Genomic DNA, 15,111 nt, shown 5'->3' on the forward strand with positions numbered 1-15,111 from the left:
AAGAAATAGTATTAATAAAAAATTCATTAAATTTCACTTAACTATGCACTTCTTATTTATATCTGCAACAATATTAGGGAATATTTACATGTTTTTTTTATAAATAATAAACATAAACAAGTATTTATTTAAGTTATTATCCCCCCCCCCCTCTCTAGCGAAGCAACTCTTTTTTAATTCTAATCTAATCTAATCTTTTAATACATAATTAAATTATTTTTTATATTTTTATAGTCAATGCTACGTATCATTAATTGTAATTGTAATTGTAATTGTAATTGTTGTAGTTGCGTAAGCTACAACTACTATTATCAAAACTTATCTTTTGATAATAAGGTCTGGTCTAGAGATGAGTTGGGTTAGCTACTTGCATTGTCAATACTTGCATTGGCAATAGAGTTGCTTCGCTAGAGAGAGAATTAATTTATGATGAAGGAATTTGTATAGGAAGTTATGCTAAATACTTATTAATTAATTAGCAGATAAAATTAATTAATTAAATAAAAGAAGAATTATTGTGATAGTAAGAATTGAATAATAGCCTCTTGAGAGTGAGAGTATAATTCTTTACTTTACTTTACTTTACTTTACTTTACTTTACTTTACTTTACTTTACTTGCCTTGCTATGAAAGAAAGGCAAAAGAATTAGAATTATATAATCTTTTTTTTTGCTAAATAATTTAATTATGAGTGAATCGATAGGGGAACTATATTTAAAAAAAAAAAATATATACAAATGGCATTAAAAACTATTTTATTGCAATTATTGCAATATAATCTAATATTTTATTTTAAATTAGCATTTATTTTTTTTTTATTTTTAGTTTTTGTTTGAATTTTAATTAATGATAAATTTGATAGGGATTCAGATCATATGAAATCAGGTCTTGATTTTAAAAAATTTAAGGATATAACTTTACTTATCATCAGTACTTATAATTTAAAGTTATTAATAGATGGAAAGAAAACTAATGACAGTCAATATGAATTGAATAGATCTCAAAATACTGTTGAGAAACTAACTAGTATATCTGACCTATTAAGTGCTGAAATTAAAAAAAAAAAAGATATTAATAAAGGATTAAATGATTCTTATAATCAACAAGTTTCAGATTTATATGGGAGTTTGAAAGACCTATCTTTAAAAGTTCAAATAGCTAAAATTAAAGAATTGCATATGCAAGAAAAATTCAAGAATTTAAAATTTTTAGTTGAATCTGGTAAATTTGAAACTCTAGGAAATATTATCAAAGAAAAAGAAAATGATAATAAGGAGTTTGATGAAATAAATAGTCAGCTTACTAAAGTTATTACAAATTTACAATCATTTGACAAGACTCACCAATCAGACCTAATGAAAGCAATTAATAACCCAGAAATACTTCAAAAATTAAGAGAGTCCAAAGAATTAGAAGATTTTAAAAAGAGATTAGTTGAATCTAATCTATTAGAGTCAGAGTTAGAGGATAATATTAATAAATCTAGTATATTAGATGTAGACTGGTTTAAAGGTTTAAACGTATTACAACAAATAGGATTAAGCTTCTTAATATTTAAGGGTATTATATTATCATGTTTAACTTCTATAATATTTATTTTTTTTGGTGATTATTTACTTAATAAATATGATATTGAAGTTAGATTTCCTAAATTAGCTAAAATAATTAAGCTGAGAAGAAAGTTCTCTAATTATTATTTAATTTATAATGTAGGAATTATCGCTTTAATTGCAATTATTGAATCAATATTCATTATAAGCTATATGGATGTAGATATATTTAGTATTATTAGTTAGATCAGCATAGCAGATCTATTCTACCCCTTTTTTAAACTTATTTAGTTAAAATAGTTAAATCTTTTTATTTGCTAGCGGTAGTAATGCAAGTAACTATGCTATAGCCCCCCCCCTTTCTACTTGCATTGGCAATACAACTCTCTACTTTTTAAATCAAATTAAATAAAGTTGTAATAGTTGTAGTTGCGTAAGCTACAACTACAACACACTTGCATAAGCAATTAGTATACTAAATTTTTTTTAAAAAAAAAAAAAGAAATATAATTATATCTACAAATTAATTAATAAAAAAAATGAATAAGTAAATTAGTTGCTTCGCCAGCGCAGCAGCAGTAGATATAAATATTAAATGTGAAACCCATTTATATTAATTAACTTAAGAAAAATAATTGTTTATGCAAGTCAATAATAAACATCTAGTTTTTTTATAAATTAGTATTGCTAAACTAAGATACTTTACAGTATAAACATTTGCAACCTATTAGAGAAATAGTCTATTTCTTAATTTTATTAGTATCAAGGGAGTAGATTCTTGCTTTATAGACATTCAGCACTTATCTATTATGTTTGTGGCTACCCAACTATGCATTCATATTTTTAATTAAATATTAGAAACAATTGGTACACTATAGAAACACAGCCTATTGGTCCTTTCGTACTAGAAGGTCTGTCCCCATTTACTAAATTTTCCACCAGAAGATAGGGACCATACTGACTCACGTCGTATTAAACCCAACTCACGTACCCTTTTAATCGGCGAACAGCCGAACCCTTCCAAGCTTCTTCCCCCGGAGGATAGGATGAGTCGACATCGCATAACTCTTAATCTTTCAATTAAGTTTAGACTATATCTTCATCCAGCATAAAGAATACAATTTATGAAGCACTGGATGTTGGCGTGTAGTCGTTGAGGGATTATATAAATTTAAAACAGTCGCTATAACCTATTTTATATAACTTCCCTGCTGATTGTCCAATCTTTAAGATTTTAACTTTCTTTTTAAATTTAAGTACTTAAAGCTCTAAGGAGGTTCCAGCATATAGCCAATTTCTAATAAGATATTACTATCTTAAATCCCCGATATTATAAATTTAAATATATTTAAGGTGCCAAACAGCCGAGACAATGTGTACTCTCGTCGGCTATCAGCCTGTTATCCCTAGCGTAACTTTTATTAATTGATCCCCGTCTATCCCATACTAAAGCGAGGGGTCACTATGCCCTACTTACGTATCTGTTTGACTTTTGAGTCTTTCAGTTAAGCATGCTTATCGCCATTGAACACTGCGCAATCCTTCACTGATTGATTGATTTCCATTCAATTTCTAGCTATACCTTCTGCGAATAAAATAAAAATTTTCTCCTGTTATGAAATTAGTTTTTTATAAAAATTTGGATGTACTTTGCTACTTTTTTAAAGACGACCGCCCCAGTCAAACTGCCAATTAGTCAACTCTCCCTATTATTTTAGGTGAACATAAACCCAACTTAGATTCTAAGGTTTCCACTATTTATCTTTCGATATCCCTATTCACTATTAATTTAAGTTGTTCTAGATTCATATGATAACTAATTACAGTAAAGCTGCATAGGGTCTTCCCGTCCCCCTGGTGGTAACGCGCATCTGCACGCGTAATTCAATTTCACTGAGCAAGTTGTAGAGACAGTGAGACCATCGTTACATTATTGATACTCGACCACATTTAATGGCCAATTGATTTTGCTACCTTAGGATCCTCATAGTTAAGACCGCTATTAACCAGATTTTCGATAAATCACAGTTTAATATCCCATGATTGTTCTTATATTAATGGCATTGGGCAAATTTCACACAGTATACTATCACATTAATGATTGCACTGTGTTGTGTTTTTAGTAAACAGTCGTGGCCTCCGATTCTGTGCCACCTTATTCTTTAAAAAAAATAAGGTACCTCTTATCGTTAAACTTATGAGGTGAATTTGCCGAGTTCCTTAACAACTTTTAGCTCTACGCCTTAGTATACTCTACTTACGAACCTGTGTCGGTTTAGGGTACGGTAGAAATTATATTAATTTCCTGATTATTTAAAATTAATTAAATAATTTTCTATAATATACTCATCAGTTATAGCTATTGCTATTTTCCCTTAGAGACCGCATTCACACTAAGAGGATTAACCTTTCTTATGCAACCCTTTCGTATTCGGCGAATTCCATTTTAGGAATTTTTTACGTTACTCATGTCAGCATTCTCTCTTCAGTTACCTAATAAATAATGAAACACTATTTTTTCAACAGTTAAACTGAATGTTCTACTACCTAAATTAAAACTTACCCCTTGCCTTGCCCAAAGCTAGGCTGCGGGCAAAGGTAAAAATAGTAAGTTTTAATCAACACAATATCGGTTGATTGTTTTAGACCCGTTAAATTTTCGGCGCTACTATCTTTATACTGCTGTTGCGTTGTTACATACGTTCATTATAAGTAGCGACTGCCAGGCTCACTTCACAGCTGTATTTGATATTGCTACGTCCTTAATTTCACTTAACAATCATTAGGGACCTTGATTAGTGTTCTCGGCTGTTTCCGTCTTGACTATTCAACTTAGCATGAATAGTCTGAATATCTACTATCAATTTATGTAATTCCGAGATTCGTTTCCAAAGGTAAGATTTGCTAGATCCCCGCAACCTAAACGCCTATTATTTTAAAATAAATAACAGTTGTTGGGAATTGTCTTGCTGTACCTCCATAAATCTTATCAAATAGACATCATACTTAAATATGTTTCGGTAGAAAACCAGCTAGCACCAGGTTAGATTGGCATTTCACCTCTTACCAAAATTCATCGGAGAATTATGCAACATTCACCCGTTCGATCTATTATAATCTGATCTTGGTAAGATCACCTGGCTTCGGGTCTAATAGAAGTAACTTATCCAGTACTTTTTAAAGTATAGTCGCTTTCGCTTAGGCTTTTAACCTTGCTACTTCTATTAACTTGCTGACCCATTATGCAAAAGGTACGCCGTTATTCTTTAATTTTATAATAAGAATTCCGACTGCTTATAGAATTACTAATTCAAGATCTATTTCACCATATTTTTTAACTAATTGCTTTGCTTGCTAATGCAAAGCAAGCAATAGATAAAAAAAAATGTATACTACATGCTTTTCAAAACTTTTCCTTTACAGTACTTTTTCACTATCGCTAAATTTATAATACTTAGCCTTAGAGGATGGTTCCCCTATATTCCGACAAGTTATCTCTCATCGTATTTTTTTTTAAATAGCTTATGCTAATAATTATTTTGCGCAGCAATTATATTTCATTAGGACTTATAACCTATTTTTAGAACGATAACTTTCTTAAATTATTGCTAATGCAATAAGAAAAATAAGCTATCGCTTTTTAACTTTATTTAAACCAAGTAATAGCTTAAAAAAGTTATTATTAATTTAAAATATTGAAATTGCTGTGCTAGGCTAATCCGATTTCACTCACCATTACTTTCGGAGTCTCGGTTGATTTCCTTTCCTTTCCTTAATAAAATGTTTTACTTCAGGAAGTTTTTATAATTCTTACGGTAACTTAAAATTAACGTAAGTAAGGTTTCCCTTAGGATTGCTTATTAAAGTATTTATAATTAATATAAATATTTTCTTTTTATTTTTACCGCTTAATAATTATTGCAAGAGCAATTCTTGACAAGCTTATTAAGAATTAAAAAGATAAGCTTTTGGTAAATTACCTCCTTTTTTATAAATTTGCCTTAGTTTTCCTTAATAATCCCTTTAAATACTTTTTATTTAAAATAATTAATTTTTGATGTTACCTTTAATAATTGACATCGATACTTTTATATTTTTTTCAATTGCTTCGATAGGCAACAATTATGCATTTTTTGATATTTTTTTCTCCTTGCCCTTGCTTCGCAACAACTACTAGCGGTAGCATCATATTTTCCTTAACCTTAAGAATCAAGTACAATAAAATAAAATAAAAAATAAAAAAATAAAAAAAATAAAAATTTATCTTATCCTTATCCTTATCCTTATCCTTATCTAGCGAAGCAACTCTCCTCCTAACTATTGCATATGCAAGGGGGGTTAATTAATAAATTTAAGTTGCTTGTTACTTTTGGTTACTGCTATTAATAAAATTTTTTAATCCTATAGCCCCAGATCCAATTTCAAGTATAAATCCAATTGTTAAAACTATAAAGAAAATAATTCCAATAGTAAATCCAAATGAAGAAACTTGATAAAGAGTAACAGCTAAAGGGAAAAGAAGAACTAACTCTAAATCAAAAATTAAAAATAATAAAGCAACAATCATAAAATGAATTTGGAAAGTAGATCTTGTTTGATCAGGTAAAGCTAAAAATCCACATTCATAAGCAGAAACTTTAGCTTCATCTGGTCTATGAACAGCTAATAAAATATTAACACCTAATAAAATAAAAGCTAAAATAGGAATAAAAATAATTAAAAAAAATAAATTATTCATTTATAATTTAAATAAAGTAAGTGAAAGTACTTGAGTACTATTTAAGATTAATGTTGGTTTTAATATAAATAATAATATAAATAAACTTAATATAGATATTATTAAACTATGGAATTGACTTAAATTATTTTCTCCTTGCATTGGCAATCCTTGCACTTTATTTGTATTAATAACTTGCATATTCAATCCTTCTTTTTGGCTATGTAATATTTTAATTATTTTTAAATAATAAGTAGCACTTATAACACTTACTATTATTCCTAATAAACTTATAAAATAATAACCAGAATCTAATGCTGAATATAATACAAATTGTTTTGAAAAGAAACCTACAAAAGGTGGAATACCTGCCATAGAGAATAAAGAAAGACTTAAACTTAAACTTAAGAATGGATTAGCATAAAATAATCCTTGTAAATCTGTTATATACTTTACATCTTTTTCTCCTTGCATTGGCAATACTTGTATGTTATTAAAGTAATAATAACTAATAGCTAATAATATTAAGAATATATTTAAATTAGTTATTATGTATTGTATTAAATAAAATAAGAAAGAATCTATTGATTGTTCTGTATTAATAGCTAAAGCTAATAACATAAATCCTATATGTGATATAGTACTATAAGCTAATAATCTTTTTATTTTTATTTGTGCTAAACCAACAACTGTTCCTATTATTAAAGATAATATTGAACTAATTAAAAAGATATTTTTTATTATAGCACCTCCATCAATTTCATTATTTATTGAAATTAGCCAATCTAAATTAATTGCTAGCGGTTGCAATGCAATTATAAAATCAGTTGATAATGGTGAATATATTTCTAATAATAAAATTAATAAAGATATTTTAGGTACTATAGTTAACCAAATTGTTACTATTGTGGGAGTTTCATCATAAACATCTGGTGACCAATTATGTAAAGGTGCAGCTGATATTTTAAATAATAAACCAATTACTATTAAAATTATACCAAATATTGTACCAATTATTACATATTGTATATTTGTTGTTAATATTAACATATATATTGATTCTAAATTTGTTAAACCTGTATTTGAATAGATTAAACCTAATCCTAATAAGATTAAACAAGATGATAAACCACCTAATAAAAAATATTTTAATCCAGCATTAGTAGAAGCTTCAGAATCTTTATATAAAGTAGCTAATATATATAAACCAAAAGATTGTAATTCTAAACTTAAATAAAATGATATTAAATCTAAACTTGATATTAATAATGAAGAACCTAATATACTAAATAATACTATTATTGAATAATCTTTAGCTTTATTTAGATTACCTAAGCTTATACTTTCTATTTGTAAATTATTGTTAGTTTGAGTTGCTTCGCTAGTGAAATTAGGCCATCCAATTAATATTATTGATCCTATTGTAAATAAAAATAATTCTATTGTTTGACTGATATTTGTTATTTGAAATAATCCACTATAAATACCTATTCCGGATCCAATTGACTGAATATAGAGAGTATTTAAACTTAATAATCCTGATATTATTAATATAATAGCAGATATTCTAGTAAAATGTATTGATGATATTTGTTTTTGTATTGAAGGTAGGGCTTTCGCCACTATTAATATTAAAATTGATGTTGACATCATCGAGTTTAAGGGCAGTTTTACTTACCAGTTTATTTTACAAAACAATCAATTCAATTCAATTCAATTCAATTCAATTCAATTCAATTGTTGAAAACATTTTCCTGGCCGTTAATAGCGATAGTTACATATGCAATTACAATTGCTGCTGCGCTGGCGGTTGCAATGCTTTTTTAAATTTATTGCATAAGCAATCCTTGCATTCCACCATTTGCAATAGCAGCATTTTTGATAAGATATGATAAGATAAGATAAGATAAGATAAGATAAGATAACAGTTATTTTATCTAGCGTAGCAACTAATACCTCTCCAATTTAATTCCAATCCCCTAGTTACTTGCAATAGTTGCTAATGCAATAACAACTACTTGCGGTAAGCTAGTTTTTTAATTTAATTAGTTTATAAGTAATAAGTTTTTTTTATTTTAATAGGATAAAAATTACGGGAGATATATTATATGACATATACTTATAAAATTATCCAATCCATATTAATGGCCTGCTAACGCTAGTTTTATAAAAAAAATAAGTGAATGCTACTGTTACTTACTATTGCTAGTAACTGAAGATAAGGTAAGGAGAGGGAGAGATTTAGCGAGCGTGTAAAAGAAGTTTTATTGTGATAGTAAGAGTTAAATTATTGCCCCCTATCTGCTAACGCTCTCCCTCTCTCCTCTCTAGCGAAGCAATAATTGCTTCCTCTCCGCAAGGATTGTAACCTTTGCAAATAAGATAATCCTTGATAAGATCGGTAGAAAGATAAAAAATGCAATTGCTACGCAAGAATGAGAAAAAAAAATTATGGAGATTATGGAGATTATGGAGATTATGGAGATTAGGGGAGAAGGTTTGCAGTAATAATTAAAAAAAATAATATAAAAACTATCAATAATACTTACATAAGTAATAATACAAGACTCCAGTTCCCTATTAATAATATTTCTTATCCTTATCTTAATAAGGGTAACATAAGCAAGGAAGTGGGTAAAAAAGGATTAGTAGCTAATGCAATATCTAATAATAGCAAATTAATTATTGCTATGGCTAATAATAATAATAAAATAACTAGTTATAATTATAATTCAGATTTTAATTTAATTAATTCTTTAAGTATTTCTCCCTTACTTGTTACTTGCATTGGCAAAACAACTAATAATAATAATTCTTATTCTAATTGCATAAGCAATTTTGCTAACAGCGTAGGGAAACCAGTTGGAGTAGGAGTAGGAGTAGGAGTAGGAGTAGGAGTGGTAAGCAAGGGGAGAAATTGGTATTTAATTGAAGATTTGCAAAAATTATTTATATCTTATTTTAAATCAATTTTTTGTTTAATAAGTAAAGCTAAATTTTATCAAAAAGCAGATAAATTAATAATTGAAATATTTTATTATATTACTATTCCTGATGCAAATATTTTTTCTTGGTTTAATATATTAAAAAACCCTTTACTTTCGCTAAAGTTAAATAATGTTACACAACAATCACAATTAGGTACATTACCAATGCAAGGATTGCCAATGCAAGTAGCTAATACAAAAATAAATAAATTAAAAAAAAATAAAGTGATTGAAATATTAAGAAAAATGGAAGATTCACAAAACTCAGATATATTTTTTAAATTAAATATAACTAATATAAATAGTTTATTTTTAGTTAAATTTAAATCTTTAGTAAGATGGTTAAATTCAATTTTTATTCAACCAATTGAATTAAAATTAATAAGATTACATCATTCTGATTCTGAAAGTCATATTTTAGCTCAATTATTTTTCTTAGTTATTAAAAAGAAAAACATAAGAAGTGTTATAAATAAAATATATAATAAAAATAAAATTAAAGACATTAATCTTGCTTATGCAAGTAATCCATTTGTAGAAACAAATAACAATAAATTTATTCCAGTTTTTATATCTGGTTTATATATTCATATTGGTGGAAGATTAATGAGAGAACCAATTATTCCTAGAATAACAACTAAAAAATTTGAAAAAGGTGCAATATCACAAGGAAAAGTAAATAGTTTAGAAAAAACACAAATAACTAGAAAAAATAAAAAAGGGGCATTTACTATTAAAATTACTTTCGCTCAAAATATTTATTAGTTAATGCTACCCTATTAGCCTAAGCTAAGACTCTTCTACTTCTCTTCTAGGTAAGAAAAAGGTCTTGCATATGCAATACGCTGGTAAGAAAATTTTCAGCTTTGGCATCAGATAGTATCGCCAGTGCAGCAGAATAAGAATATATTGCTAACAGTTGCAATGCTTATTAAAAAAAAAAAGATTTGCTATAAATTAATAATCCCCCCTTGTTTTGCTTCTTGTAGTAGCTAACGCAAGTAGTAGCTAACGCAAGTAGTAGTTATTGCATTAATTACTATCGCCAGCGTATTGCATATGCAAGCAGATGAGTTGCATATGCTTATTAAAAAAAAAAAATATAATTAAAAGAAAGCAATTAAAAAAAAAAAGAATATATATAAGAATAGATATAATAATAGCTAAATAAATATTGCTAGTTGCTTTTTTACTCCCACTAACTGGATAGTTAATAATAAGAATCCGGCTGGGCCGGAAGAAAAAGGTAAATAGCATATATAATACAATTATTTAATAATTCTTGCTACCGCTAGGATTATTACTAATTAAACTATCAGTAAGAATTTAATTTTGGTTCTGATTGAACGTTTTTCAGTAGTCTAAGACATGCAAATCGTTTGTTCTATAGCAAGTTAATCTTGGAAACAAGTTAACTAAGCAAAGAACAAGGTGTACAGGTGAGTAATGATAAATTAGATACCTTATAGACCTCTCAAATAGAGGATAGTTTCTAAATATTAGGAACATAGAATAGCTTTTCTATAATAAAGGAAATTTTCCGCTATAAGAATTGATTTATTTTGTTTAATGGTAGTTGGTAGAGTAAAAGCCTACCAAGCCTACGATCAATAGTCAAGTTTGAAAGAACCTCTGGCCACATTGGGAATGAGAAGTCCCAAATTGCATAAGCAATCTGCAGTCAAGAATATTAGTCAATGCTCGCAAGAGTGAACTAGCTAACTGAAATCATAAAATCATTTAAAAGTGGTATTTATGATAACGTAAAGGAAAAAAATGATGTTACTTTACTATAAGTGTTGTCTAAATTACTGGTGCCAGAAGACTCGGTAACGCCAGAAACGCAAACGTTAGTCGTCTTTAAAAGGCGTAAAGGGTAAGTAGGCAGTTTACTAAAGTTTTTATTTAAAAAGCTCTTATTTTTACTTACTATTAATGCGTAAGCATTATAAGTGAAAATAAGTTAAAAATAGAACGAATATAAACTAGAATCATATAGAGGATAAACCAAATAATATTAAGAGTAGGGATGATATCCTTAGATACTTAGTGGAATACTAAAGGTGAAAGCTTTTTATCTAATAATGATTGACGCTGAGGAACGAAGGTGAGAATAGGAAATAGGATTAGATACCCAGATACCTCTCACTGTCAACGATGAATGGTAGTTATTAATTTTTAAATTAATTGATAGCGATGTTAACGCGTTAACCATTCCGCCTTGAGAGTACGGTTGCAAAACTGAAACCAAAAAAATTAGTCGGTCTCGAAGCAAACGAAGTGAAGCATGTTATTTAATACGAAAGTACGCGTAAAATCTTACCAGTTCTTGTATATCCATTATATCTCTCTCTTACTTCTTATTTACTCTCACAAGTGGAAAGTAAGGAAGAAAGGAAAGAGAGATAAATATAATGAGTAATTTCTTAATTAAGAGAAATTCGTTTACAGGTGTTGCATGGCTGTCGTCAGTCCGTATTGTGAAAAGTTAGGTTAACTCCACTAACGGACGCAATCCCTGTTGTTAATTTATACTTAACAATTTATGAATTTTAAATAAATTCATTTGGGACTAAGACAAGTCGTTATGGCCCTCATGAACTGGGCTATCGACGTGCTATAATAACTTTTACAAAGTGACGCAAAATCTATATAATTTTATAGTTAGAATAAGCAAATCATTAAAAAAAGTTAATTGATTTATATAGACGGATTGTTGTCTGAAATTCGGCAACATGAAGGAGGAATTTCGAGTAATCGTTGATCATTACGCAACGGTGAAGCTTATATTCGGGATGAACTAACTGTCTGTCGCTGGGAAGAAGCTTGGATAGAGAGAAACTACTTATTTAGTTATACTTAATAAAAAATTTTGTTTAACTCTTACCTTAGTTATTATATAACTAAATAATTGAGTCAAAAACCTTTTTTATTTTTATATCTTAAATACTAGTGTACTCTTCTGAGTAACATCTCAAAAGTCATAGCAAGGTAGCTGTACTGGAAAGTGCCGCTGGATAATAATTAAAGATTTAACCCCCCCTTGCTAGTTATTGTAGTTACGAAACTATCAACTACTTACGGTAAGCTACTACAAGCAAATAATTATTAGCTATTAGCTAAGCAAGAATTTTATTTTTTAATAATATAAAATAAATAGGTTTCAGTTAATAACCTAAAATTTAAAACAAGTTGTTGTAACTACTTGCATTGGCAATAGAAGTAATTAACGGTAGCAAATAAATTTTATAAGAATAAATAAGTAAGACGAGTATAGTTAAGTGGTATAACCTCTACCTTCCAAGTAGATATCATCAGTTCGAATCTGATTACTCGTAGAATTTCTCCTAATGCAAAGCAGTGTTGCTTTAAATTTTTGCAATACCCTCAATATCTCATTTACCTTACCTGTTAAAAAAAAAAATAATTTATTTTTGTTATTTAGCAGATAAGAGGATAAGTGTAGCTATGCTCTTATTTTTCAAAATAAAGCAAAGTGCACTTAAAGGAGAGATAGCTCTTTTTTCTTACCATTTCCTTTTTTTTTTTAATTGCTTGTAGTTGCGTAAGCTACAACTACTTGCTTATGCAATAGCAGCACTTGCATAAGCAAAAAAAAATTAGTAGCTAAGGTGAAAGCAAGGGGAAAATTTAAGGAGTTCTAATAAGAATAAGAGAGAGATAAAAAAAAAATTCTTGCTTAAGCTAATTGGTTATAAAAATTTATAACGTAAGCAATTGCTTCTGCTAGAGGAAAAAAATTGTTAAAAATAAATGCCTCAATTAATACCTTTTTTCTTTTTTAATCAAATATTATTTTCATTTGCAGTATTATTTGCAATAGTATATATTTTCTCTAAATATATCTTACCACAATTTACATTTCAACAAGTAATTAGATTATATATAACTAAATTAAGTAAAAAAATATAATTATTTACTAAGCTACCCCCCCCTAGTTACTCCTTGCGGTAGCAATTGCAGAAGCAATGCGCTGGCGTTGCCAATGCAAGTAATTAATGCAATAACAATTATAAGAGTATTTGATCAATTGTTTGACATGTGCAGTAAATTTTTTAGGTCACTTCGTTAGGAGTTATGAGTTATGAGTTAGGAGTTAGGAGAAAATTTTTATAGCAACTTGCGAAAGCTACAGCTGCAAATGCTGTGTGGATTGCCAATGCAAGTAGGTGGAGAAAAATAAAATTCATTTAAGGTCCCTTAGCTTAATTGGTAGAGTATCTAATTGTCGATTAGAGGTGTTTCAGTTCGACTCTGGAAGGGATCGTTTAATTTAATTGCTTCGCTAACCTTTTTTTTTTTTAAAGCGTTACCGCAGCAGCGATACGGTAGAAAAGGCAGTAATAATTTACCTTAGAGAGAAGTCTTAACATTAATAGCTATAATTATTAAAACCTAGCGGTTACTTGCATTGGCAATACAAGCATTAGCAGCTGGTGATGAATAAGATTAATTTTCAGTTTTCATACTGATTGCGTAAGCCTTTAAATTAGCTACGCTTAAAAATAACAATGCAATTATTTAATTATATAAACTCATATTTTACTTGCATAAGCAATAAAAATGTTTTAAGTTGCATCAATAATGATGCTCCTTTCCCTTGGCAATATGGATTTCAAGATAGTGCCGCACCAGGATTTACAGGAATAGTAACTTTACATAATACACTTGGATTTTATATGATTGTAATTTTTTTATCAGTAGCTTGGGTATTATTTTCAGTTATCTATTATTATAATGCTGATAAAAATCCATTTGCTCATAAATATTTAACACATGGTACAGTAATAGAATTAGTATGGACAATAACACCTGCATTTATTTTAATAGCAATTGCTTTCCCATCATTTAGATTATTATATTTAATGGATGAAGTAATATCACCTACTTTAACTATTAAAGTAGTAGGACATCAATGGTATTGGTCTTATGAATATTCTGATTTTATAACTGATACAGGTGAATCAATAGATTTTGATTCATATATGATACCTGAAACAGATTTAGAATTAGGTCAATTTAGATTATTAGATGTTGATAATAAATTAGTAGTACCTGTTGATTGCCATATTAGATTAATTATTACAGGTGCTGATGTAATTCATTCTTTCGCTGTTCCTTCTTTAGGTTTAAAATTAGATGCTGTACCTGGTAGATTAAATCAAGTATCATTTTTAGCAGAAAGACCTGGTACATTCTATGGTCAATGCTCGGAAATCTGCGGAGTTTGGCATGGATTTATGCCAATAGTAGTAGAAGCAGTATCTTCACCTGATTTCTTAGTATGGATTGATTCAGTAGCATAATAACAGCTTACCAGCACAGCAGACCTTTTGTTGTTGGTTATTTTTATCTTAATAACCCCCTAGCTTTTGCATAAGCAATAAAAATAAAAAATAGTTGTAGCAACTACAACAACAAGCAAGGATTGCCAATGCAAGGGAAAAATTTAATTAGCTAATTAATTATGGTTAGAATGTGAGAATTGCTTTTGCATAAGCAAGCAATTAAAAAAATAAGCATTGCAACCGCTAGTAATAAGTAATAAGTAATAAGTAATAAGTAATAAGTAATAAGTAATTAAAAAAAAAAATTATTTGCTATTGCCAATGCAAGTAGCTTACGCAAGTAGTTGTAACTAGCAATAGTTGCTAATGCAATTAAAAAAAGTTAGTGTTGCATAAGCAAGGAAATATATTCCAATTTGTATTTAAAGAAAGAAATAAAAGGTTTGTATATCTCCCTAGTTACTTGCTATCTCTCCTTTACCTTGCTTATGCAAGTAACAACAACTAACAAAAGGAAAGGTTACAATATAATCAAGAGTAGCAGCGAT

At 28.4% G+C, this 15,111-nt stretch overlaps 5 protein-coding genes and 4 non-coding genes across 9 annotated transcripts; 6 read left to right on the forward strand and 3 right to left on the reverse strand. All coding sequences in view use genetic code 4, as the record gives it.

The window, feature by feature from the left end:
• Positions 1-2,307: 2,307 nt before the first annotated feature.
• On the reverse strand, positions 2,308-4,810 carry CC1G_23001. Its single transcript has one exon. It is a non-coding gene; the product is annotated as a rrl large subunit ribosomal RNA (ribosomal RNA).
• Positions 4,811-5,913: 1,103 nt separating this feature from the next.
• Positions 5,914-6,288, reverse strand: CC1G_22012 (NADH dehydrogenase subunit 3; the record flags this gene model as incomplete). The annotated part of the gene is made up of 1 exon: positions 5,914-6,288. The coding sequence occupies one exon, from the start codon at positions 6,286-6,288 to the stop codon at positions 5,914-5,916; it is 375 nt and encodes a 124-aa protein (XP_022234935.1).
• CC1G_22013 (NADH dehydrogenase subunit 2) lies at positions 6,289-7,920 on the reverse strand (the record flags this gene model as incomplete). Its single annotated transcript has 1 exon — positions 6,289-7,920. The coding sequence occupies one exon, from the start codon at positions 7,918-7,920 to the stop codon at positions 6,289-6,291; it is 1,632 nt and encodes a 543-aa protein (XP_022234936.1).
• Positions 7,921-8,957: 1,037 nt separating this feature from the next.
• On the forward strand, positions 8,958-10,019 carry CC1G_22014 (small ribosomal protein subunit 3; the record flags this gene model as incomplete). Its single annotated transcript has 1 exon — positions 8,958-10,019. One exon carries the CDS (start codon positions 8,958-8,960, stop codon positions 10,017-10,019), a length of 1,062 nt encoding a protein of 353 aa, XP_022234937.1.
• A 574-nt stretch (positions 10,020-10,593) lies between these two features.
• Positions 10,594-12,299, forward strand: CC1G_23002. The gene has a single exon. It is a non-coding gene; the product is annotated as a rns small subunit ribosomal RNA (ribosomal RNA).
• Positions 12,300-12,521: 222 nt separating this feature from the next.
• Positions 12,522-12,592, forward strand: CC1G_22224. Its single transcript has one exon. It is a non-coding gene; the product is annotated as a tRNA-Gly (tRNA).
• Positions 12,593-13,028: 436 nt separating this feature from the next.
• Positions 13,029-13,187, forward strand: CC1G_22015 (ATP synthase subunit A subunit 8; the record flags this gene model as incomplete). Its single annotated transcript has 1 exon — positions 13,029-13,187. One exon carries the CDS (start codon positions 13,029-13,031, stop codon positions 13,185-13,187), a length of 159 nt encoding a protein of 52 aa, XP_022234938.1.
• Positions 13,188-13,469: 282 nt separating this feature from the next.
• On the forward strand, positions 13,470-13,542 carry CC1G_22225. Its single transcript has one exon. It is a non-coding gene; the product is annotated as a tRNA-Asp (tRNA).
• Positions 13,543-13,786: 244 nt separating this feature from the next.
• On the forward strand, positions 13,787-14,581 carry CC1G_22016 (cytochrome c oxidase subunit 2; the record flags this gene model as incomplete). The annotated part of the gene is made up of 1 exon: positions 13,787-14,581. The coding sequence occupies one exon, from the start codon at positions 13,787-13,789 to the stop codon at positions 14,579-14,581; it is 795 nt and encodes a 264-aa protein (XP_022234939.1).
• Between the last annotated feature and the right edge of the window lie 530 nt (positions 14,582-15,111).

The sequence above is a fragment of the Coprinopsis cinerea genome, assembly GCF_000182895.1.
Source record: "Coprinopsis cinerea okayama7#130 cont3.68 mitochondrial, whole genome shotgun sequence".
Classification (NCBI taxonomy): domain Eukaryota; kingdom Fungi; phylum Basidiomycota; class Agaricomycetes; order Agaricales; family Psathyrellaceae; genus Coprinopsis; species Coprinopsis cinerea.